This window comes from Corvus hawaiiensis, chromosome 4 (genome assembly GCF_020740725.1).
Source record: "Corvus hawaiiensis isolate bCorHaw1 chromosome 4, bCorHaw1.pri.cur, whole genome shotgun sequence".
NCBI lineage: Eukaryota > Metazoa > Chordata > Aves > Passeriformes > Corvidae > Corvus > Corvus hawaiiensis.
The window spans coordinates 78,452,549-78,475,915 of record NC_063216.1 but is presented as its reverse complement, the minus strand read 5'-3'; the positions used below and the strand labels follow the sequence as shown (position 1 = coordinate 78,475,915).

The 23,367-nt window shown below is 49.9% G+C and overlaps 1 protein-coding gene across 19 annotated transcripts in view; it reads right to left on the bottom strand.

Moving 5' to 3' along the window:
• The window catches only part of LOC125325203 (collagen alpha-1(VII) chain-like), a 93,545-nt gene that overhangs the window by 6,307 nt on the left and 63,871 nt on the right, over positions 1-23,367 (bottom strand). For 12 of the 19 annotated variants that reach the window (XR_007203232.1, XR_007203233.1, XM_048302028.1 and 9 more), the window contains 21 exons: positions 23,294-23,329; positions 22,761-22,820; positions 22,032-22,157; positions 21,327-21,398; positions 21,143-21,178; positions 20,790-20,849; positions 19,995-20,039; positions 18,888-18,923; positions 17,681-17,716; positions 15,906-15,962; positions 15,703-15,774; positions 14,207-14,278; positions 13,712-13,747; positions 9,245-9,325; positions 8,067-8,120; positions 7,746-7,799; positions 6,850-6,912; positions 6,188-6,250; positions 4,879-4,995; positions 2,018-2,095; positions 974-1,027 (listed from right to left, as the gene is read on the bottom strand). Coding sequence is in view for 17 of the 19 variants with exons in the window: in XM_048302028.1 (XP_048157985.1) it covers positions 974-1,027; positions 2,018-2,095; positions 4,879-4,995; positions 6,188-6,250; positions 6,850-6,912; positions 7,746-7,799; positions 8,067-8,120; positions 9,245-9,325; positions 13,712-13,747; positions 14,207-14,278; positions 15,703-15,774; positions 15,906-15,962; positions 17,681-17,716; positions 18,888-18,923; positions 19,995-20,039; positions 20,790-20,849; positions 21,143-21,178; positions 21,327-21,398; positions 22,032-22,157; positions 22,761-22,820; positions 23,294-23,329 (1,308 nt within the window). In the remaining 2 variants the exon portion in view is untranslated. Of the gene's footprint in view, positions 1-587; positions 707-973; positions 1,028-2,017; positions 2,096-2,394; positions 3,905-4,878; positions 4,996-6,187; positions 6,251-6,849; positions 6,913-7,745; positions 7,800-8,066; positions 8,121-9,244; positions 9,326-13,711; positions 13,748-14,206; positions 14,279-15,702; positions 15,775-15,905; positions 15,963-17,680; positions 17,717-18,887; positions 18,924-19,994; positions 20,040-20,789; positions 20,850-21,142; positions 21,179-21,326; positions 21,399-22,031; positions 22,158-22,760; positions 22,821-23,293; positions 23,330-23,367 lie in introns of those variants that run through there. The other 7 variants (XM_048302042.1, XM_048302043.1, XM_048302033.1 and 4 more) reach the window with 7 other exon arrangements.

The following is a 23,367-nucleotide window of genomic DNA, read 5'->3' as shown; positions in this document are numbered from 1 at the left end:
GCATTGTCCCCGAAGCCACGATGCCCAAGCATCCCTGAGCTCTGAAAAGCCATGGAGCCACCTGCATCCATGAAAAAAGTCCACTCAAATTATCCTCCAGGATTGCCCCTTGGAATGAGCTGTGGGACCACATTCAATGACTTGGAGCTGCACCTCCTTCTGCTTTCTGTCTCTTTCCCAGCCAACCCCATTCCCCATGGAATGAGACATCCAATCCCATGGATTTGGAGCCCATCCTTCATCCCTGGGGCAGCCAACAGCCACTGGTTCCATTGGGAATCTTCCCTGTGGGATGCTCGATGTCCTGCCGCACTTCATGGGGTCACCACCTCTTCTCCTTCTTGGGATTCCAAATTTTGGGGCATTTTCCAGGTAGGGACCTGGAATTTTCAGCAGCCCAAATACAGGCGGTTCCCACAACCCCCCTCCACCCCCCCCCCGGTAAAATTAATCCTGCCTGGAAAACTAATCCTGGAAAAACTGGAAATTTTGCCTTGTGTCAGTCAAGTGGCACAAAATCTGTGATGAAGGGATGTGGAGGGAGGCGCAGCAGGAATTTTCTCCTGATCCAAGTGGGTCAACCCCTCCTTCTCCTCCGGGATTTAGAAGCCCAGCGCAGCAGCTTTTCCCTGAAAACGGGGCCCATTTCCCTCTCCTGCTCTTTCTTTGGGTTGGATCACTGGGTTGGGTTGGAGCACTGATCCTGCTGGACAAGCAGGAATTGGGAGTCATGGGAAAGGTGGGAGAAGGAAAATCTGCCTGAGGCTTTAGGCTTGGTTTTGTAGAGCCCAGCTCTGCTCGCAGCCCGCCCTGTCCTCCCTGGGTAACAGCCACCAGCCTCATTTCCCAGATATTCTCGGAACGAATCCGTTTCTCAGCATTTCCCTCCCCCCTTTGGCCTCTTAGGGCCGGATTGTCCAATTTTCTCCATTTTCCCCCGTAATGGGAGGTGATCTTGGGAAAAAGCACTCACGGAAAGGCCCGGATGTCCCTTGGCTCCTTTCTGTCCGGCGGGACCATTTTCCCCCTGTTAAAAACACTTCAATCATTCCCAAATCTCAGGAGATTGCCCATTAAATTCTCCGGGAATAAGTGCTCCTTAGGGATGACACCTCGGAAGGGAGATGGGTAAAAAAAGCCCCATGTGTTTTCCTATAAATTTTAGGAATATCTTTGTGGGCAGACAAGAACAGCCTCATCCACATGTCCATCAGGTCCCAGGTTTTTTGGGAGCTCTCCTCCATCCCAACAATATGGATTTTAACAGCTTAAGTCAGGTTTATTTTCCAGTTGGAAAAGGGAATGGAGGCACGGAGAGGGTCTGGCCTGCACAGAATCTTTGGGAATCAGCTTGGGCAGAAGATTTGAAATTGGAGCTGCAATTCCAGTGCTGGAAAGATGGAAAAACCAGGAGATGCTGAGCTTTGTCAACAGGGATAAAACACCCCGACAAATTTTCCACTCAGAACTGCTGGAAACTGGATTTGTGGATTAAGGGATACTTAAAAATATTAAAGGACAAGGAGCACAAGAAGGATGATCCCAATTAAAGCCGGGAGGCTCATTTTTCTCAATCCATGCTCACTTCCAGGAGCTGGAGTGCCAGGAAAAATCACATTATCCACCAGCAGCACATGGAGCTAAAGCAGTGGCGCTCCTGATCCTAAAATCCCTTGGGACAGGGACCGACCCCAAACACGTTGGGATTGGGATCTTTGGAACCCTCTGCTGAGCATTAATTGTGCATTAATTGCCCTGCCCTGATGATTGGTTCATTCCCGCTCTGCCTTGAGGATGTGCTGATCCCAAGTTTGATGTTTCCCCAAAGGAATTTTCCCCAGCTGGAGACACCTCCGGGCAGAAGTTTGGGCAGCGCTGCCCGTGTCCAATGCCTGGAATTTGGGATTCAAATGTCTCTGCTCTTAAGAAATGAAACCTGGATGATCCAAGTTTATCCAGGCCCAGTGCAGAATTTTGGGAATGCTGAGAAACCCCACTGGATCATTCCCATACTGACCACTTCTCCTTTTGGCCCATCCATGCCCGGGGGCCCCTGGAGGCAGAGCTGGGATCTCCCTCTTTTCCCTGGTGGACCCTGGAGAGGAAAAGGACAGTTCAGTCAGCACTTTCCCAAGATATCCCACTTTTCTTCAGGATTTTCCCCCTAAAACCCAACCTGGGCATCAGTAGAAGCCATCAGAGCCCCCCAGGTGCTCTCTGGATGGGATGGAATCCATGCCCTGGGAATTTTTCCCTCTGTCCCAACCCCACATGGTCCCAGGCCATCCCGTTTGTCCCTTGAAGCCTCCCATGCCATTCCCTGAGTTTCTCCTTTAATTCCAGGAGAAGCCAAGGAGCAGCGTGGGTGGGAAAAGCGGCACCTCACGGCCTCTCTTTAATCAGTGTCCAAAAAAAAATCCATTTATTATCCCAGCCAGGCTTTTCCAGGCTCGCTAATAACATAAAAAATTCCAGCCTTTTTAAATATCCATGAGGGAATCTTGTACTTTCGGCTCCCTCCTCCCTCCTGCGATTCCTTTGATTTATTTTTCATGGCAAGGCACAGCCTGGGGAGCAAGGGGAAGAATAATCCTGTTTCCATGGGCTGGAGCTGGATTGAATCCCTATTTTATTGCTCTGGAAGGACCTTTTTCCACCTCCTTCCTATAACCACCCTTCAAAATTCCTTTTGGAGATTCCTGTCACGCTTCCAGCATCTTTATTCCGTGATTTCAAGCTCTTATCTGTAAGGAAAATGCCGATTTCCTGAGGGATTTTCCAGGTAAAATCCAGCTTCCATGAGGCCGATTAGCAGGCAGAAAATCCAAGTCTCTTTGGGGGGAAAAAAAGAAATATTTGGGAATTGTTTAAAAGTCGATTTTGTGATAAATGAGTGGATTAAGGAGATCAGGTGCCACAAAAAAAAAATCTGGGAATTGCTGGATTTGAGTTGTTCAGAGCAGCTGAATTGATCCTTTTTCCTCTGCCTCCATCTGTTCTTGCCTTAAATCCCATGTTTTTGGTGAATTCCATGGAATCACACTTTTTTTTTGGCGTTCTGAAGAGCAGCCTCACGTTCTGATCAACATCTCCCCTCCCAGACATTGATCCTGCAGATTTTAATTAATTGATTCGTTTAATTAAGCATTATTTCTCATGGAATATTTGCCAAAATCCCGTCGGTATTTGATCCTGATGGAGCTGATGTGGTGTAAAAGTTGCCAAAGGATATCGGCTGGGAAAAAAAAGCAGGAAAATTCCACTGGAATGAGGTGGAATAGAGATTTTTTTTTTTTAGTGACCCATCCATGTCAGAATTCCTGCAAGGATCTGTAGGACAAGGAGACCTCGGAGATCCAGGAGAGTGGATTTGATGAGATCCAGCCTCCTTCAGATTTTCCCACAAAATTTGGGGTTGTAATTATCCCAAATTCCATCCTCCAAAATCCAAATTACCGCAATCATCGGCAGGATGAAATAGTGTGGATAAAATTTGGTTTTTCAGCTTCTTTTATTCCAACTTTCCTTTTACTCTTGGACTTTCCAGCTAATTTCTATATTCTTTAATCCAAGCCTGAAACTCTCCCAGCAAAACCACGGAGGAAATTTTCATTTCCAGCCCTTTTTCCCTCGGAAAGTTCTTCATTTCTCCAAGCTGTCTCAAGAAAACTTCCAGGGCAGGGTGATCCTGCTCATCGATGGAATTAACATCTCATTTCCAAGCTTCTTTCCCTACGTTTCTGAAGGTGCCCAGCGTGGCTGGAATGCAAAAATATTCATTAAAAACGGGAGCTGAGAGCCAGCGGCTCCTTCCCGAGCCTTGGCATCCTGATCCCGGGATAATTAACAACTGGATGTCCTGAGCACTTGGAATTATCTCTTCACGGAGAGGTCACGTCTTCCCCTGAAGAGATGGGAAAGGAGGGGAGGAAAGGGGATGGAAAATCTCCGGGGGGAAACGAAGCGGGAGATGGAATACGTGGATCAAGATCCCACAGAAAGCGGGAATGTGGGAGAGCTCGGGAGGCAGCGAGGAAGGGGTGGGAGAGATGGAGCCATGGGGACACTTCGGGGGTGTTTGGTCACACGAGGGTGACCAGGTGTGGGATTTCTGTGGGATTCAGGATCTGTGGGATTCGGGACCTGCTGGGATTTGGGACCTGCTGGGATTCAGAATGTGTGGGATTTCTGTGGGATTCAGGGTCTGCTGGGATTCAGGACCTGTGGGATTCAGGACCGGTAGGATTTGGGATCCATGGGATTCAGGACCTGTGAGATTCGGGATCTGTGGGATTCAGGACCGGTAGGATTCAGGATCTGTGGGATTTGGGATCTGTGGGATTCAGGACCTGCTGGGATTCGGGACCTGCTGGGATTCGGGACCTGTGGGATTCAGGACCTGTGGGATTCAGGACCTGTGGGAATCGGGATCTGTGGGATTCGGGATCTGTGGGATTCAAGACCTGCTGGGATTCCTGTGGGATTCAGGACCTGTGGGAATCAGGACCTGCTGGGATCAGGACCTGTGGGATTCAGGATCTGTGGAATTCAAGACCTGTGGGATTTGGGATCTCTGTGGGATTCAGGACCTGCTGGGATTCGGGATCTGTGGGATTCTTGTGGGATTCAGAACCTGCTGGGATTCCTGTGGGATTCAGAACCTGTGGGATTCAGGACCTGCTGGGATTTGGGATCTGTGGGATTCAGGACCTGCTGGGATTCAGGACCTGCTGGGATCCCTGTTGGACTCAGGGCCTGTGGGATTCAGGATCTGTGGGATTCAGGACCTGTGGGATTCAGGACCTGTGGGATTCAGGATCTGTGGGATTCAGGACCTGTGGGATTCGGGATCTGTGGGATTCAGGACCTGCTGCTCACCTGTGGTCCTGGCTCACCCTGTGGCCCTCGAGGTCCAGGTGCTCCGGCCCCTCCAGGCTTCCCAGGCCATCCCGTTTGTCCCTTGAAGCCTCCCAATCCAGGAACTCCCTTGGCTCCCTGGGAATCACAGGGATGGGGCAGTCAAACACCATCCAAACACTTCCATGGCTTTGGGAATATGGGAACATCTTCCACATTCCTTTGGTGTGGGAGCCTTGCTCTCCACCCTTCCTTGTCCAGAAGGTGCTTGGTGACATGGACTCTCCATCCAACGATTCCCAAGAATTCCTAAATTCCCAACTCTCCCAGTTCACCTAAACAGAATCCTTTAGCCCGCAACCATGGGAAAAACAACGAGGAAGGAGGAAGATCCCAAACCTATAAATTTCCCACTCATCTGCACCACTGATTTTCTCCTGGAGCTGCTGGAACAGAGAATATTCCCATTAAAATATTCCCACTAAATAAGGGAAGATCCACGTGCAGCAGTGCTGGAAAACAAATCTGTGGGAGAAGAGAAGAACAGGAGAGGAAGGGAATGAGAATTCCCTGGGAATGATCTCCCTGCTTCCAACCAGAGACTTCAGGAGGTGTTTGACCTCATCTGGGAATGAGGAATGGATTTGTTATCAAAAAAATCCTTTAAGATCCCAAATCAGCTGGAGACTGGAATGCGGGAAGGGCCTGAGGGACTGGAAAATGCCAAGAGATTTGATGGAGGCTGCTGGGATTGTGGGATTTCATTTTTTTTCCTTAAGAATTTACCGTTTTAACAGAAATCCTGGACTTTTTCTCCCTATGGAGAAGTACAAATTTCGGTGTGGGTTTTTTTTTAAGGAATAAAGCAGGAAATTAAGGAACGCAGAGAAGGAAGATTGGTGGGGAGTGATCCAGGTGGGAATTCCTCAAGGAGATGAGACCACAACTCGGGATCAGCTCAGAGACCTTTCCCATTTCCCATGCCAAGGAGGCCACAGCCTGATCCACTTCTCCTGCCCCAGAGCATCCCAGGGATTTACCCTGGGAGTGGTGGTGGAAAAAACTCTGACAGTGAATCCCAGTCCCTCCGGATGGCTTTTCCTCACGCTAAGCCGGCTCCTCCTGGGATTTTATCCATGGACAGAGGTGAATTTAAGGAGACCTCTCTCCCTGCCCTTTTCCAACTGCATTCCCAAGCCTAACGTTCCAACCCGTTGACATTTCCCCGCTGGAAAGGGCACCTATGATGTGGAAAATGTTGAATTTTGTTAACTCCACCTGATGGATGTGGGATTTATTCCTCAGAAATGGCAGTGGGGTCAGTACCAACCTTTTCTCCTTTCTCCCCAGGAATTCCTGAGGCGCCGTCTTTCCCTGAGGCTCCCGGTTCACCCTGGAAGGAGCCAAGATAAAATCATGGCTAATGCGGGCTTGGCAAGGCTGGGATTTTGGGAATGATCTGGTTTTTCCTTGGATTAGAGTTATTGACTGAGTGTCACCTCTGGTGGTATTCCAGGAGAGGGAAAAATCCCGGTAAAATGGAAAGGAGCTGGTGGAATGTCAGGATTGGGATGGATGAACTCGGCTGAGGAGATGAGTAAAGATCCCAATCCCAGTGTCCAAGAATCTTCACCCAATCCATGCTGGGTGATGGGAACAGATCCAGGATAACCCAATTTATGCCCTTTGGAAGAACTCAATCCATGCTGGTTTATGGGAATAGATCCAGGATAACCCAATTTATGCCCTTTGGAAGAACTCAATCCATGCTGGTTTATGGGAATAGATCCAGGATAACCCAATTTATGCCCTTTGGAAGAACTCAATCCATGCTGGTTTATGGGAATAGATCCAGGATAACCCAATTCTTTCCCTTTGGAAGAAATGAGCCCTTTCCAGAGGTGGATTTGGGAAACTTTTGGGAAAACTCTTGTTTTCCCAAATGTCCCTTCCCAAACCATTCCATGATTCTGTGACAATTCGGATGCTCACCTTTGCTCCGGGTCGTCCATTTGATCCCGGAATTCCCGGTTTTCCAGGACTGCCAATTTCTCCCTGTGGATGGAAAAGCAGCGGAGGGGCTGTGAGGACAAAGAACCCCAAAAACATTGGGAAAATTGGCTCTGGAAAGGCAAGGAAAGGGATAATCCAGGGATGACACTCAGAGATAAAGTCTCACTTCAGCCTGGAAATTTTGGATCACTAAAACTTAACTAATAATGAATTAAACAAATTAACTAATTAACACTAATTTAACTCAGAACCAAGATAATTGGAGATCCTTAAAATTGGAGATTGTCCAAGCTCCAAGCTCACCTACAGGAAAGTAGGTGGGAAATTCCCAGGATAAAAATTCCATTACGAAATGGAGCGGGGCCGATGAAAACAACAGAATATTAACAACAATAATGATAATAAATAATAATTAAAATTTAATAATAATAATAATAATAATAACCACAACAATAACAACAACATTGGCTCTGTCACCAACTGCTCCCCATTCTCTTATCAAGCTTTCCAAACCCTCCATAAAAAGCCCATTAAGGCTCATTATCGTTGTTTACTGATAAGGCACTAATGGTGCTGATAAGAGCTGGGCACGAACTTAGAACTGAGCCCAGGCCGTTGCTAAGCCACGGATCAGGAGGGATTTGGGCAGGGCTTGGTTTAGTTTTTAACCCCAACTTATCACAAAGTTCCCTGCAAGCCTTTAAGCTTCCCAATTTGTGATTCCCTGCTCTTCATGGGCCTTCCAAGGGGGACTTTCCCACAGAAATGGGGTGGATTCCTCATGATTCCGTGCATGATGTTGTCCTGGGGATGAGTGGGAAACAATTCTGGGAATGGGGCAGCTGGAGCAGGGTGGAAAGCTGGGCTTGGCTCACCTTGGTGCCTTTGGCTCCGGGAGCGCCGATCCGGCCTGGAAGCCCTCGCAATCCCTGGGAATAAAGGAGAACACAGGGAATGAGGGCAAAGTAGGAATTCTGAGGGGCCTGCAAGCTCTTCCCTTGGATCCTTCCCTATCTCTGCTTGTCCCAAGCTTTATTTCCCAGGATCACCGAGTGGTTGAGGTTGGAAGGAGCTCCGGAGAACATTTCTCTGAGTCCCAATCCAAGCGGTGCCATCCAAAGCTGGTTCACCGCATTCCCATGGATTTTGGGCATTTCCAAGGATGGAGATTCCACAGGATCTCATCCACGTCTTACCTTGGTCCCTTTCTGCCCGGCGTCACCAGCGGTCCCAGGGTCACCTTTCCCTCCCTACACGGAAGAAAAAAGGACAAAGGAGATGAATTTTCAGGAATCACGCGCCCAAATCCCATCCATGTGCAGGAAGTTTTTTAGGAGCCTCCCTGAGGGAGAACCTGCTGATCCCAGGAAAGTGAGATTTGGTGAAGGATTCTTTGGTTCCCTGCTCTCCCTCAGGCAGAGCTGGACTTGGAACTTGAAATTTGGGCCTTGGTAAGAAGCAAAGGAAAACTCAGGCTGGGAAACATGGGATAGCTAAGAAATTTTGGGATATGGACATGCTGGGAACTGGAGGAGGACAACTCCTAAAAACCAGCTCAGGATGTGCATTGGAGACTTTTCCAGGTTTTAGGGAAGAGCCTGAGAAAGGCCCTGAGGCCTTTAGGGAGTGGGAAGAGACAGGAGTGTGGGATCCAGGAAGGCATGGAAGGGAATGTGGGACCCAGGAAGGCCCAGAGAGGAATGAGGGATCCAGGAAAGCACAGAAAGGAATGTGGGATCCAGGAAGGCTCAGAAGGGAATGTGGGATCCAGGAAAGCTCAGAGAGGAATGTGGGATCCAGGAAGGCAGAGAGAGGGGAATGTGGGATCCAGGAAGGCTCAGAGAGGAATGTGGGATCCAGGAAGGCTCAGAAGGGAATGTGGGATCCAGGAAGGCTCAGAAGGGAATGTGGGATCCAGGAAGGCCCAGAGAGGAAAGCGGGATCCAGGAGGGCACAGAGAGGAATGTGGGATCCAGGAGGGCACAGACAGGAATGTGGGATCCAGGAAGGCTCAGAGAGGAATGTGGGAACCAGGAAGGCACAGAGAGGAATGTGGGATCCAGGAAGGCTCAGAAGGGAATGTGGGATCCAGGAAGGCCCAGAGAGGAAAGCGGGATCCAGGAGGGCACAGAGAGGAATGTGGGATCCAGGAGGGCACAGACAGGAATGTGGGATCCAGGAAGGCTCAGAGAGGAATGTGGGAACCAGGAAGGCACAGAGAGGAATGTGGGATCCAGGAAGGCCTGGAAAGGAATGTGGGATCCAGGAGGGCACAGACAGGAATGTGGGATCCAGGAAGGCCTGGGAAGGAATGTGGGATCCAGGAAGCAGCAGAGCCTTTTCCAAACAATCCATGTCCTTTTCCGCCACTCACCGGCTTCCCCTTCTGCCCCTGCAGTCCTCTGTCACCTTTGGCTCCCTTGATCCCGTTCTTCCCATCCAGCCCTGCTGCACCCTGCCAGAAAATCAGGAAAATTTCATCCCAGAGCCCACTTTTTCCAGGGAAGAGGGATGAGGACAGTCCAGGATGGAAAGCCAACCGGAGGACCCCTCAACCCGAGGTCAGAAGCTCCCCCAGGAACAGCCCCAAGACCCGAGGCTGGGATTCAGCTCCCATTCCTCACCCCAATTCCATGGGATTGTAAATCCTTGGCAAATGAAACCTGGGAGGGGATTAATTTGTAATTCCAGCCTGGGAAATTGTGGCAGCAAAAGGGTCATTGCAGGCCCAGAGCATTTGGGTGGGATTGGGAATGGGAACAGGGATTTAAGGAATGTGTGACCCAGGGAGCTGCAGCTCTTTTGTCCCATTTTGGAATTTTTTGGCTTCTGGAGTCACATCTCGCACTGGGACCTCTTTTCATGGAGTCTCCCACTGTTCTGAGAGCAGATAAAGCTGCTCAAAAATCCTAATTTACTTCTAATTTTTAATTCTTAATTTTTTTTCCCTAAGCCTGTCACAGCCTCCTCATCCAGCCTGACCAATTGGGATGGCATTTTCCAGCACCTGGATGTGAAGGAGAAATTGGATTGATCCCACTTGAGCCTCTCAGCTCTCTCAGGGGAGAATGAATTGAGCAAATCAGGAGCTGAACAAGCGGAATTCTCTGCCTGGAATTTGTTTGCTGTGGTCATGGGAATGAAATAAATTCATTAACAATGGAATTTAGATTAAAAAATCAGCAGATTTGTGTGTCTGGATCAGGGAAAATCCATGTTCCTTCATACTCCTGGCACTATCAGGCACAAATAATCTCTTTATGGGTAACTATTTATTGACACAATCGATATAAAATTCCGTCTGGGGACGTAAATAAACCATAAAACCCATGGAAAATGGGAATATCTCTCTTTGCTGAGACAGATTGGAGGGTAATAAACCATTCATGTGATGGTTAAATCCCACAAATCCGGGATACCTTCAAGTGCCTGGAGTTTGGAAGGAGCTGGGAGCTGGGATCAGAGCAAGAATGAGCTAAAAAGCTTCTTTTTGAGCACTAAAAAACCTGACATTAATTAGAGTTCTCCTAATTAACTTTAATATTTCCCTGAATTGTCCCAAATGTCTCCTGTGCCAGGTTTTCCTTGTTTTCCTGTCTGTGTCCAACTCATTTTCCTGCTTTCCATGAGATCCTTCTCATCCTGAGAGAATCCCAAATGCTTTTAGGAAAAGTTAAACTCACTTAAGGACGTGCTGGAAAGCTGCGTCTAAGCCTGGCCTACTTAGTCCAGGCAACATCAATAAGATTTAGACCTGGGTTTTATCTCTCCATAGGTGGTTTCCTGCTTATCATGGGCTGGAGAGCCTTTGGAATATGGATAAGAAGGTTCAAAATTGGGATTGGACATGGCCTGAAGGGGAAGGAGGTCATGGAGGTGATGTCTTCCAAGGCCATGGGAAAGATGGGATAGGAGGAATTAAGAAACAAAAAAAATGGGGGGAAAAAAAAGAGAAAAGGCCAAGAAGCCAAATGGAAATTTGTCCCCTCAGATTTCCATCGCGGTGTTGTGCCAGGGAAACAGAGGCTGGACAATAAACGGGAGCAAATGGCAATTGAATGGCAATTACTGCGGGAATTAACTGGAAATGGCTCCGGCTCTTTGGATTTGGGATTAAAGCGTGGCTGGAATTTCACTGCGAACACCCCGGGAAGGCAACGCAGAGAGGCTGAGTCACCAACCCTGTGACGCACAGAAACCTCGGATCCTCTGCTTCCAGGCGCAAATTCCCGTGGAGCTCCGGGCTGGAGCCAGGGAGCAGCCAGGGAGAAGCTGGGAATGAGCTGGGACACCTCGGGAAAGGCTGGAATCCATCAGGATGCCCCCAGGGTGCTCCCTCCCCCCACCAAAAGGACGGAGCCGTTTGAAGCCACACATCAAAAGGAGGATGAATTTCCAAACTTCTCCTAAAAGGTTTTCCACCTCCTGGGCTTCTGCTCCTCAATATTTGATGGGATGATGCAAATGGAGTCTCCACCTCGGAGTTTCAGCCGTGTTTTTATCCCTTCCCTGCTGGGTTTTGTCGGAATGGGTCTGGCCACGATTATTTGCTGCAGTTTTGAGGATCTTTCCCAAAAAAAACCTATTGGTGTTTGGGATTGGAATTGCCTGAGCAGCCTGGTTTAGTGGAAGATCCCCCATGGCAGGGGTTTGGAATGAGAGGATCTGGAAGGGAATGATCCAAGCCTCAGCATTTCGGGATTCTGTGTGATCCCAGCTTCCCTGGGAAACTTAATATCCATAATAAAGTCAAATTCCTGCTTATAAACCATCCCCACTCCTGCTGAGCTCTGAGTCTGGTGCACTCCAGACTCTGGGCATTCACAATTCCTGGAAAACCAAAATAGGGAGCAAGAAATGGAGGAAAAGAGTATTAAAAATCAGAGTTTGGGGGAGAATAATGGGTTAATCCATTGTCATTTTAAGGCAGAATCACAGGGAATAAGGAAGAGGAGCTGGAAGCTTTAATCCATGATCCAAAGGAGCAGTTAATGGGAATAACAGACAGCAATTGGAACATAAAAGAGGGAGGCGAGGCAGGAATAGCAAAATAAAAAGGGAGCAGAGCTTTTAGAAAAGGGGCACGAGGAGGAGGAGGAGGAGGAGACGTGTGGAATACCAAAACCGAACCCCTTTGTGAAGTCAAGCGGATCCATTGAAATTTCCCGAGGAACAATTGCAGGGAGAAGACACAAATGCTGTCAGCTCGGCTGGGGACTGCCATGGATCAGAAAATCGGGAGAGTAAAGGGATGAGGGTGCTGAAATCACTGCCAGGGAATTCAGCAGGAGTGGCAGTTGTTGAAAATTTGTGGGAATAAAAGATGGGATTGGAGGGAAATGAAGGAAAATGAGGAGCACGAAGCTTTACCTTAAAGATTTGGCATTGGATACATTCTGTCCTCAGGAAAAGGGGAAAAGAGGATTTGGGGAATGATGGACAGCTCTGGAATAACTCAGGGAAGGAATAACCAAAGTGGGAGCACTTAGGAGACAAAATTCCCATCAGGATCCTCCCTCAGGTGCCTGAATGGATGGGAATAATGGGAATTCCCTAAATCTTCCAATAAAACCAGTGGGAAGTGAACCTGCCTGGGGTAACCTGTGGTGGGATGAATTCCAGCCGGGATGTCGTTTATCCTGGATCTTCCAGCAGCGTCCCAGCTCGGATCTGGCTTTTGAAATTTTGGGAATGGGATGGGAAACCAAACCCCAGCTCCGTTATCCTAGTCTGGCACAGGCAGCATTGCCCTGCACCAGCAGAATCCCGGGATATTTCCAGAAGGAAATTCCTTTGTTTTGCTCAGATATGGATGGCAGGACACCACTTTGTGGGAGTTATTATCCCTAAAAACCAGGGGAAAACAGGATGCTGGAATCCAGCTGGGCTCCCTTTCCACTTGGCAAACTTTGCTCTATTCCTGGATGGATTCACCTCATGGATTCAGGTGTTCCCTACAAAACAATTCCATAAATATCCTCAATCCAATGCCTACGAGTGCTGATCCCAGCTCTCGCAGCACGTTCCGGCCTCGAGGCGTTGGCAAAGTACTCAGAAGGTTGTTTATTATTATTATTATTAATAATAATAATAATAAATAAAATAATTAAGAAAATAATAAATAAAATAATTAATGGGACGAGGGCCTTTTCCTCAGTGAGCAATTCCCGGGCTGGATTCCAGGCCTGTCAGTAATTCCACAGCCGTGACCGGGAATCAACGGGGACTTATTTCACTTTGGACAACCTTGGAAATTTGGAGTTTGCGCCCTTTATTTAAGAGCTGGACTCGATGATCCTGGTGGGTCTTTTCCAACTCCAAATATTCCACGATTCCATGATTCTGGGAGTCTTTGGAGCTTGGAGACATTTCCACTTGGGGCGAATACACCAAAGGCATCCAAAACATCAACTAAATGTATTTTGCTTGTGTTCCTTAATGGAAAATCCTGGAATCCTGGAATGGTTTAGGTGGGAAGGGACCTTAAATCCCATCCAGTTCCCATGGGCAGGGACACCTCCCACTGTCCCAGGTTGCTCCACACCCCATTCAACCTGGCCTTGGACACTTCCAAGGACGGGGCATCCATGATTTTTCTGGGAATTCTATGCCAGGGCCTCCCCACCCTCACAGAACTTCCTCCACAAGCCATAAACCCGAACTTCTGGTTGTGATCCCAGATATCCACACTGGTTTTCCGGCAAAACCTCTTGGAACACGGACTTTGTGGAGCAGCTCCGAGTTCCCATGGACTCTTCCCACCCCTTCCCACATTCCTGGCTGTGGGAGGACCTCCTCCACACGCAGGATTTGGAAGAAAGGGAAACATTTTCCGACTCACGGCAGATCCCGGCGAGCTCGGTTCTCCTGGCTCCCCCTGCAAGGAAAATGGGGATGAATTACCATGGGAAAGACCCCTCTGGAAACAGGGAATGTTGTAGGAGCTCTGGAAAAGGGACAAGGAAGGCTTTGAGGGGCTCCCTACAGCAGCAGCTGGAAGGGCAGTGGGATATCCCAACTATCCCAGCTGGAAAATGATGGATTCCACCGGCTCTAAATAGAGCCTGGAGAACATCTGTCACTTCCCTCCTGGAATACTGACATTCCAGGAGCTCCTTACTGGCCATTCCAGCCTGGAAAAGCTCCCAGAGCGCTCTGCTCCTTTAAAATCTTTAGGACTCTCCTGGAAAAGCACAGCTTCTCCTGCTTTTCCAGAGCCTCAATCATTCCAATCAGCAGTTTTGGGGAGGGAATGAGGAATTATATTCCATGGGAAAACCGTGATGGGATTTTCCACCTCAGTTCTGGGAGGAGATGCCTCAAGTTGGGAGCTCACCTTCTGTCCCACGGGTCCTCTGCTCCCGAAAAGTCCCATCATTCCCTTGGAACCAGCTTCTCCTTTGATTCCCTAAAATGTTAAAAATCCTGTTAAATACATTTTGAGCACCTCCTCTCGGGAAGTTATCCATGGAAAAACCCATGGAGATGACAGAGAAGGTGACCAAAAGCACCTTTTCCATATCAAAATTCCATCCCAGGGCTCGGGAAGAAAGCCACCAGTGGCAGAAGGACTTGGGAGGAACCTCTGGGAATTGTTATGGAAAAGATTCCTCGCCCAGTGGTGGGGATTGAAGGAAAAAAGGCAGGAAGGGAAGGGGGTTTGGACCCTTGGGATGAGCTGTATCCATGCCAAAAATCAAGGAGAACACCGTGCTGGGCCCACTGGGGGTGGAGATTCCACTCTGTCCGAAGTCATCCAGATATTTGTCCGAGAGGAGACGCTTGTGTGTTATTTTAGGGAATAGTTTTAATGGATTCTTTTTAATGGAATATTTTTTATGGATTCTTTTTTATGGATTCTTTTTTATCAGAATCCAACCGGACAGATGAAATCTATGGAATTTTATCCGACTTAAAACCACAGGAGCCCCCCCATCCCCATAGGAGCATCTCCAAGAGTTTCCTTCACTTTGGGCACCTGAGCAGCGGGATCAGAAAAGGGCAGGCTCTGCCTCTTCCCAAGGGAGATGCCCACCTTGGATCAAGCAATTCCCACCTGGACTACACCGGGATCCAGCTTCCCATGGGAAATAACAGGAGCTGGATGTGTCACTGCTGTTGCAGGAGCTTCAATTTATTCAGCCCTGGGTCAGGCTTGTGAAGCCAAAGCCATTTCCATAATACGGAAATAGGGATGAGTAGGACACGGAGACGGGAGCTGTGACTCAGCTGGGAGTGGGAGAATTCCGTGATTCCTCCCAGGAAAGCGGGGCCAGCTTGGGACCTGGGATGAGCTCTTGGGGAGCAGAGGGAGAAGGAGGAGCTCTGCCACCACCCAGGGAACACAGCAGGGACACAGGAGCCATCCAAGCCTTACCAAGAGCATTCCAAAGGCTCCAGGAGCAGGGATGGCTCCCGGAGGGAGAGGGGGATGTGGGAATTCAGTGGTGACTTTTCTCACTGGGACACCTGATATATGGGATGTGTTTGGTGTTCCCAAGCCCAGCTCAGCCCCCTCCTCTCCCTGTTGGTGCCAGAGTTGGGTGTGTCCATGTTTTCCAGCAGGGAAGGGAGGATGCAGAGACTGGAGAATCCTGGAATGGTTTGGGTTGGAAGGGACCTTAAAGACCATCCAGTTCCAATCCCATCCATGGGCACGGACACCTTCCACTATCCCAAGCTACTCCAAGCCCCAATGTCCAGCCTGGCCTTGGACACTTCCAGGGATGGAATCCATAATTGGATGGCAAAAAATTGTGGCATCCATAATTTTTCTGGGAATTCTGTTCACCATCCTCCATCCCTTCCCCACAGGCTTTGGGAAATTCCCACCTTTTCTCCTACGGGTCCGTCCTCTCCCTTCTCGCCTTTGTCTCCATCGAAACCTGGCAGTCCCTGCTCGCCCTGAAAGGAAAACCAGGAATTAGCAGATTCCAATTCTTCCATCTCTCCTGGGAGGATCCAGCTGGATCCAAGTGCTGCTTCCCAGTGCTGATCCCAAGCGGGGAAGGGACAGCTTGGAAAGTCAAACTTACGGGATCTCCTTTGGTGCCTTTGTAGCCCTGGGGTCCGAAAACGGTCACGGACTCACCCTGGAGAAGGGAGAGACAAGGAATGGGATCCACCGGGAGCTCACGGATCCCACTGGGAATGCAGTGATTAACAACAACGTTAATTGGTAGGGATAATCACCCTTAATTAGCTGGATCATGAATGCGCCCAGAAACCTCCAAATCCTGAGGTTTCCCAGCGACCTCCTGTCCCCAAAAACATTGGAGCCCACTGGAATTATCCCAGTGATCTTCTCCTGACTGGAAATGGACAACAGGACAAATCCCTGATCCCAGGCTGCCCGTGCTGGGACAGATTCCATGAGTGCCACGTGGCTTTGTCAGGGCATCGGGATTTCCCGCTCTTCCCAGCCTTGGGAAGTGGCCATGGGCAGGACAGGGAATGGATCTGTCCTGGTTTCTGGAGCTGAGGAACGGGAGTGGCACTGAGGTCACCCCTGGACTTTGGGATGCCCCCAAAGTGTCACCCCCAAGAGCCACAGGGACACAGGGGCCCCATGGACACATCCCTGCCAAGCTCCTCAGGGAGCAGAATCCAGGCTATTCCAAGGAATGCCTCGGCTCTGGAAAAGGGATGGCTGTGTCTCCAAAGGGATGAGGCACCTTCTGAGGGGCAGCTGTGTCCCCTTGGGAAAAGATTCCCTTCACTCAAGTCCCTCCAGTGGAAATTTCCCTGATCCAGGAATTCTGCCTTGCCGGGGTTTTACCAACCACACATCCATCAATATTCCCAAAAATCCCGCATTTTTTGCACTTCATCCAGCCCTCACCTGGTTTAATCCACATGCCTGCTTCCCAGCTCTCTAACAGAGGCAGGATGGGGCTCAACAAATTTTGGGAATAAAAAGGAGACTAAAAATCCTGCAGTTGAATCCAACCCAGGACACAAACCCTGGGATTCACAGAGCTATTCCCACATTGATCCAGGGGGAATGAGAAGGAAAATGAAGCTGCAATCAGGTGGAACAAACCCAAGCCAATTTTTCCCTCCTGCTCCTGTTTTATCTCCGATTCCACCTTATCTTAAGGCATCCTTTGGAAAATGCATCCCACATTCCTTCAGCTTGGGAAGAGTTTGGAGGCCTCCTCACGAAGAAAATTAAGAACTGATTGGTCTCCAGAGCGAGTTCCTTTCCCGAGGAGCTTCCTCGGAGACAAATGGGCCTTAATCACGGAATATTGCGTGACTCAAAGGCGGCATCATCATCCCGGAGCTTTTCCAAACCTCATTTTCCAACGAGCCATTCCAGCCAGGAAGGAACTTAACAAAACACTGGGCACGAGTTCAGCAGTTTTGGAGCATTTTCCAGGAGCACTTGAGGAGTTATTTTCCCATTACCTGCCAGGAGCCGGCTCGGGCTGTTGGAAATTGAGGTTGGCTTTGGGGTCAGCTGCTTATTCCAAAAATCAGGGGGAATTTTCTTCCTGCCTTAATTCAGGATTTTTGTGCCCCAGCAAATCGTTCCCAAAATTACGTTGTTTTTTTTTTTTTTAAGCTGCTGCTTTGGAGGATCCCATCAAATCCATCCCAAAAACTCCGCTCCGAGAGATGTTTCCAGTGCAGGGATGGAATCCAAAACTGGGATTTAAACTGGTGGAGACCCCCCCAAAAAGGAGGGGGAGAATCCATGAGTTGTCTCCTCTTCATTTCATAGGCACAGCAAGGAGAGGATGGATCCAGGCTTTCCTTGGAGCCACACAGTGAAAGGAAACCCCCAAAACATCGGGAATGTCCTTACTCGTTCTCCCTTTGGTCCCGGAAGTCCCCGATCACCCTAAACCAAGGAAAAGAAAAAATAAGAGAGATGGATTATTCCCTTTCATTCCCTCCTGTGTTCCTCAGGCCACTGATTCCCACTCCAAGGCGCTAAAATCTCCTGGAGCTGGAAGTCAGATCTTCTGGACAATCTGGAAAACCCTCGGCTCCCCCCGAAATGTTGTGGCCATCCCAACGTTTGGAATGGAGCAGGTGGAATTCCCTGTCTCCCTGTGTCCAAAGGAGTTGTCCAACCTCTTCATCCCTCCATCAGGATTAGGGGCCCTGCGCTCTTATGGATTGGGATGAAAGAGCTGCGCTGGAGGATCCACGGAGACCTTTCCTGGCCTTCCCGCAAGACTCGCCTGCCTTTGAACCTCAGGAATTGTCCAAATTCCAAATTAATTGAGGCCAGATTTATGGCATTGACAATGAACGAAACCCCAAAGGACTGAGGGGGTTTTCCTGACTCCATCCATGGCTCAGCACATCCGTAATGTGGAATTACTGCTGGATTTCCCATCCCAACGGGATTCAGCATCTCCATCCCGCAGGGGGGGAGATGGCACCCGAAAAATGAAGGATTTCCCAAATTTCTCCCTCAAATCTTTTTATGGAATGTGTGTGGAATAGGAGCTGGAGTGCAGAGCACGTGAGGCTCACCCAGGGGCTCTCCCAGCCCATTCCCAGGAGATCCTGGGATTATTCCCAAAGGCTGATCCAGGGGCTCTCCCAGCCCATTCCCAGGAGATCCTGGGATTATTCCCAAAGGCTGATCCAGGGGCTCTCCCAGCCCATTCCCAGGAGATCCTGGGATTATTCCCAAAGGCTGATCCAGGGGCTCTCCCAGCCCATTCCCAGGAGATCCTGGGATTATTCCCAAAGGCTGATCCAGGGGCTCTCCCAGCCCATTCCCAGGAGATCCTGGGGTTATTCCCAAAGGCTGATCCAGGGGCTCTCCCAGCCCATTCCCAGGAGATCCTGGGGTTATTCCCAAAGGCTGATCCAGGGGCTCTCCCAGCCCATTCCCAGGAGATCCTGGGGTTATTCCCAAAGGCTGATCCTGGGATTATTCGCACTGGTTTTACAGGGGCAGCTGCTCCCCCCAACAGCAGGGCACCGTGTGGATAAGAGATGTAGATAAGATAAGGGTTGTAGATAAGAGTGGGAGATAAGATATCAGCTCTTACTCTTTGGCCTTTCACTCCTGGGAAGCCTTTTGGACCCTGGAAAATGCCATAAAAAAAAAAAAAAGTGAGGATCCACAATAACAGGAGGAAAATGGGAAGGTGGGAAAGTTTGGGAAGAGCAGCCTCCACCCAAAGGCAGAGCTGCTTCCAGGGATGGGCTCCAGCATGGAAAAACAGCTGGAAGAAGCAGCACAGGAGCTCCTGCTTCAATCCTCTGCCCACCACCAGGATCTCCTGGCAGATGGATCAATTCAGCCGGATTCCCTCATTTCGAGAATCCCACTGGGATTTCTGGACCCTCGGCATCAAGGAAAAGCTCCAGGAGATTCCTCCAAGGTGGAGGTGGATCCTTGATGAGGATCTCCAGAGCCCCTGGAGGCCAAGCGAGGATGGGAAGCGCATTTGGAGAGGGGAAAATCCATCGTGGTCATCGCTGTTTGCAAAATTCCCAGGAATATGCAGGAAGATGGGAATTTCCATCTGCATGGACACCTTCCACTACCCCAGGGTGCTCCAGGCCTCACCCAACCTGGCCTTGGACACTTCCAGGGATGGGGCATTTTTCTGGGAATTCTATGCCAGGGCCTCCCCACCCTCACAGGGAAGAATTTCTTCCCAATATCCCATCTATCCCTGCCCTATTCCGGTTTAAAGCCATTCCCCCTTTTCCTATTGCTCCGCATCCTTATAAAAAAATCCTCTTTCTTGTCATTCCATGAAAAATAACAGCTGAATAAATAATAATTAATTACTATCTAATAAGGAGTTCATCCAAATTCCTGCTGCGCTTTGTGTCTCCCCTGACTCAGCCCCCTCCAGCAGAACAAGAGCCTGAAATTCCTGCCCTGGAATTCCCAAATTTCCCACAGAACTGACAACAGCAGGGAGGGATTGATATTCCAGGAGGGCCTCCAAACCTTGGGATGAGTCACCCAAATGGCCAAGGACATGAAGGAATTCACAGGATTTCCACTCCCTCATCCCATCGGAATTCAGGTTCCCAAATCTCTATTTCCCACTGGAAGAATCCCATTGTATTCCTCTCATGGCTCGTGGGGATTTTGGGAGCCGTGGAGCCGCGGTTTTCCGGGATAGCGGAACACTCACCATCATTCCAGGGGGACCCCGCATTCCCACGATGCCCTCGTCACCCTGGGGGATGGAGAGGGGCAGGGATGGCCGCTGGCACACAGGGAATCCCAAATCCACAAAGCATCCCAACGTTTGGAATGGAGCAGGCGGAATTCCCTGTCTCCCTGTGTCCAAAGGAGTTGTCCAACCTCTTCATCCCTCCATCAGGATTAGGGGCCCTGCGCTCTTATGGATTGGGATGAAAGAGCTGCGCTGGAGGATCCACGGAGACCTTTCCTGGCCTTCCCGCAAGACTCGCCTGCCTTTGAACCTCAGGAATTGTCCAAATTCCAAATTAATTGAGGCCAAATTTAGATCTTCCATAGAAATCCAAGGCAACCTGAGATCCCGGGATTTAGATTTATGCCGGAGTCAGAAGAGCAGAAACATTATTCCATCATTTCCTTTGGCTAATGAAGCTCCAGCAGGATTTACCCACAGCTGTTGACATTCTCAGGGAATGTTTTGCCTCCTGGGCCTCATCCAACAGCAGGTGGGGAATTTGTCCCAATGGATTGGGCCATAAATTCCCAATTTATTTGTGGAACAGCCACAGGAGCAGCAAATTGAAACACAGCCTCCGATTCCGACTCCGTCTTTGCCGGAAGGAGACCAAAACTTCTGAGGAGCACAAGGAAAAGGGAATTTTGCTGCGTGAAACCCTTCAGGAATTTCTGGGATGGGTGGGTGGGAGGTGAGGGATAAAGCTGCTTCCAGAGGGGGCTGGAAGCTGCAGGAATCCAAGCCTGGAATATTTATGGATGGACCTACCCTAGAGCCAGGGAATCCACGGGGACCTCTCGGGCCAGCGGCTCCAACGCCAACTTCTCCCTGGAAAGCAGAGAATTCCGGAGGTGTCACTCGGAGCAGGGACACCACACCACCCAATTCCTGATTAGTTTGGCCAGGATTGAAGTCCAAGGAAGACTCAAGAGACTCAATTCCATGGATTTTCTGCTGTTCTCTCTGGAGGGGGCTCCAGCAACCATGGGAAGAAGGGAGTGAGGGTGGAATGGGATGAAGAAGGACGGGGTCAGGCATGAGGAGCCAGAGGAAAGCAGGGATTTGTCCCATTCCCATCTCAGGATCTCAGCTTGGGACCTTCCTGGGAGCGTGGCACTGACCTTGTTCCCTTTGGGTCCAGGTGTCCCGGGAATTCCCTGGAAAAGGAGAACAAAATAAAAGGGAGGATTTCCTTTGGAAGTGCTCAGTGCTCTCCTATCCCAACATTCCAGAGCAGGAAAGCCCATCCAGCCCAGATCCCTCATCCATCCCTCCCAAAAGGCACAGGGAATATGTCAAATCCACCTCTTTTCCTGGGGATCCCGATGGTCCCACAGGCCCAGGAAATCCATTCCGGCCTCTCCTCCCATGTTCCCCCTGGAAAACAAAAACCCTTTGAGAGGAGAACACACGGATGGGAAAGCTCCTGATTTCCCTGATCCAGACAAAAAGCAGGAGATGGTGATCCAGGTGTTCCCTGCAGTGGCAGGAATTTCCTCATGGAAAGGGTTACCAGGCATTGGCAGGGGCTGCCCAGGGAAGTCTGGAGTCCCCATGGAGGTGTCCAAGGAATTCCTGGAGGTTGCACTCACTGGGGATTGGTCACGGGTTGGGCTCGGTGACCTTGGAAGGCTTTCCCAACTTCAGTGATCCTGAGATTCTGGGATTCCTCCCTCTTTTCCCAGGGATCAATGACCCCAAAAATTCCGTGCTGCCATCCCCGTGCTACGGCCACTCCTTTCCTTTCCAGTCACCTCATCAAATTCCCAGGAAGAACAACTTTCTGGGAGCTCCACTCCTTTCTTTTGGAACCTGAGGACCATCCCACTGTTCTAATCATTCCCGCTACCTTCCCTTTTCCAACCGGGATTTGTTCCCACTTCCCTGACAATCTCCAGGCTCAGGAAGACCTGGAATTGTGGGAGCTTGACCCACAGGATCCACCTGGCATAGACAGTTGGCTCACTGTGGTCACCCTGAGGTGACAAACACCCCATGGTGTCCCCTCACCTTCTGTCCTGGAATTCCGGGCACACCCGGAGCCCCTCTGTCCCCCTGGGATCCGGGAGTGCCGGCGTTGCCGCGAATTCCTTGGATGCCCTGAGCTCCTGGAGGTCCCGGGGCCCCTGGCTCACCCTGGTGAGGGAATCACAAGGAATTGGGATATTGGGTGGGATCTCCTGTCCTTCTAAAGGTCCTGGAGAAAAGCTGGGATGTCTCCTTGAATTCTCATGACCACGGAATTTGGGACAGCGCTTCCAGCCCTGATCCATGAGGAGATCCAAGGGCTGGAGGAATTGTCACTGAACTTTGGGATGTCTTTTCTTCCCGAGTTTTGGTGATGAAAGGGCTTTTCCATGGCTAAACAAGGAGAGAGCCTTTAGCTCCTGACCTGAGGTGAATTCCAACATCCCAGGGATCCCTGGAACTCATTCCTGCTGAGCCCACAATTCCCTGGATTTTTTTTTTCCCAGCCTGAGGATGTCCCTGCTGATTGCAGAGAGCTCAGCCCAAACCATTCCATGATTCCATGATATTTATCCTCAGGATCTCCCTCTGAAATGGCCCTTTGGAGGACACAGAGCATTCCCTCTCTCCCAAATCCTTCTCCTGCTTTTCCAGGATGATTTCAGTGCTTTCTCTTTCCAGGCACTTCCATGCTCCACATCCAGCAGTGGAAAACCAGAATGACAAAGAGGAAAATCCACGGAAAAAAATCCAAGCGAGATTCAACCATACCTTAAATCCTGGTGGCCCAGCCTGGCCGATGGGACCTCTGAACCCAATTCCTGGTTCTCCCTGGGAAAGGAAAGTCAGGAAAAATCAGGAATTCTCCTTCCAGTGTGAACCCAGGACAGGGAGAATTTGTTCATGCTGTTTCATGGAGATCCAGCTGAAATCCCACAGAGCTGATCCCATTCCAAGGGTTCCTACAGAACTCTCATCTCCTCTGGATGATCTGAGCTGGAGACACAAAGCTGCTGGGAATCAGCTTTGGAAAAGAGGGAGCAGGAATACGGCCGGGAATGGTATCCCAGGACTCTGGGTCAGACCCATTCCCTGGCGTTACTCATCCCCGAGGTGGCCTGTCCATGTGATCCTCCTGGAATCTCCTCCTGGAGTCTCCCCCTGGAATCTCCTCCTGGAACCTCCTCCTGGTCCCCAGCCAGCTCTGGCCACTCCTCAGGAGTGACCTGGACACTGATCCCGAGGTGGGAATGTGGGATATGGGAAAAGGAGGAAAACGCCCCCCTGGCTGGTGCCAACTTTACCTTTTGACCTTCTTCCCCTCGGTCTCCCTTGGTGCCCTGTGGAACGAAGAGAGGGATCCGAGGTCATGGAATTG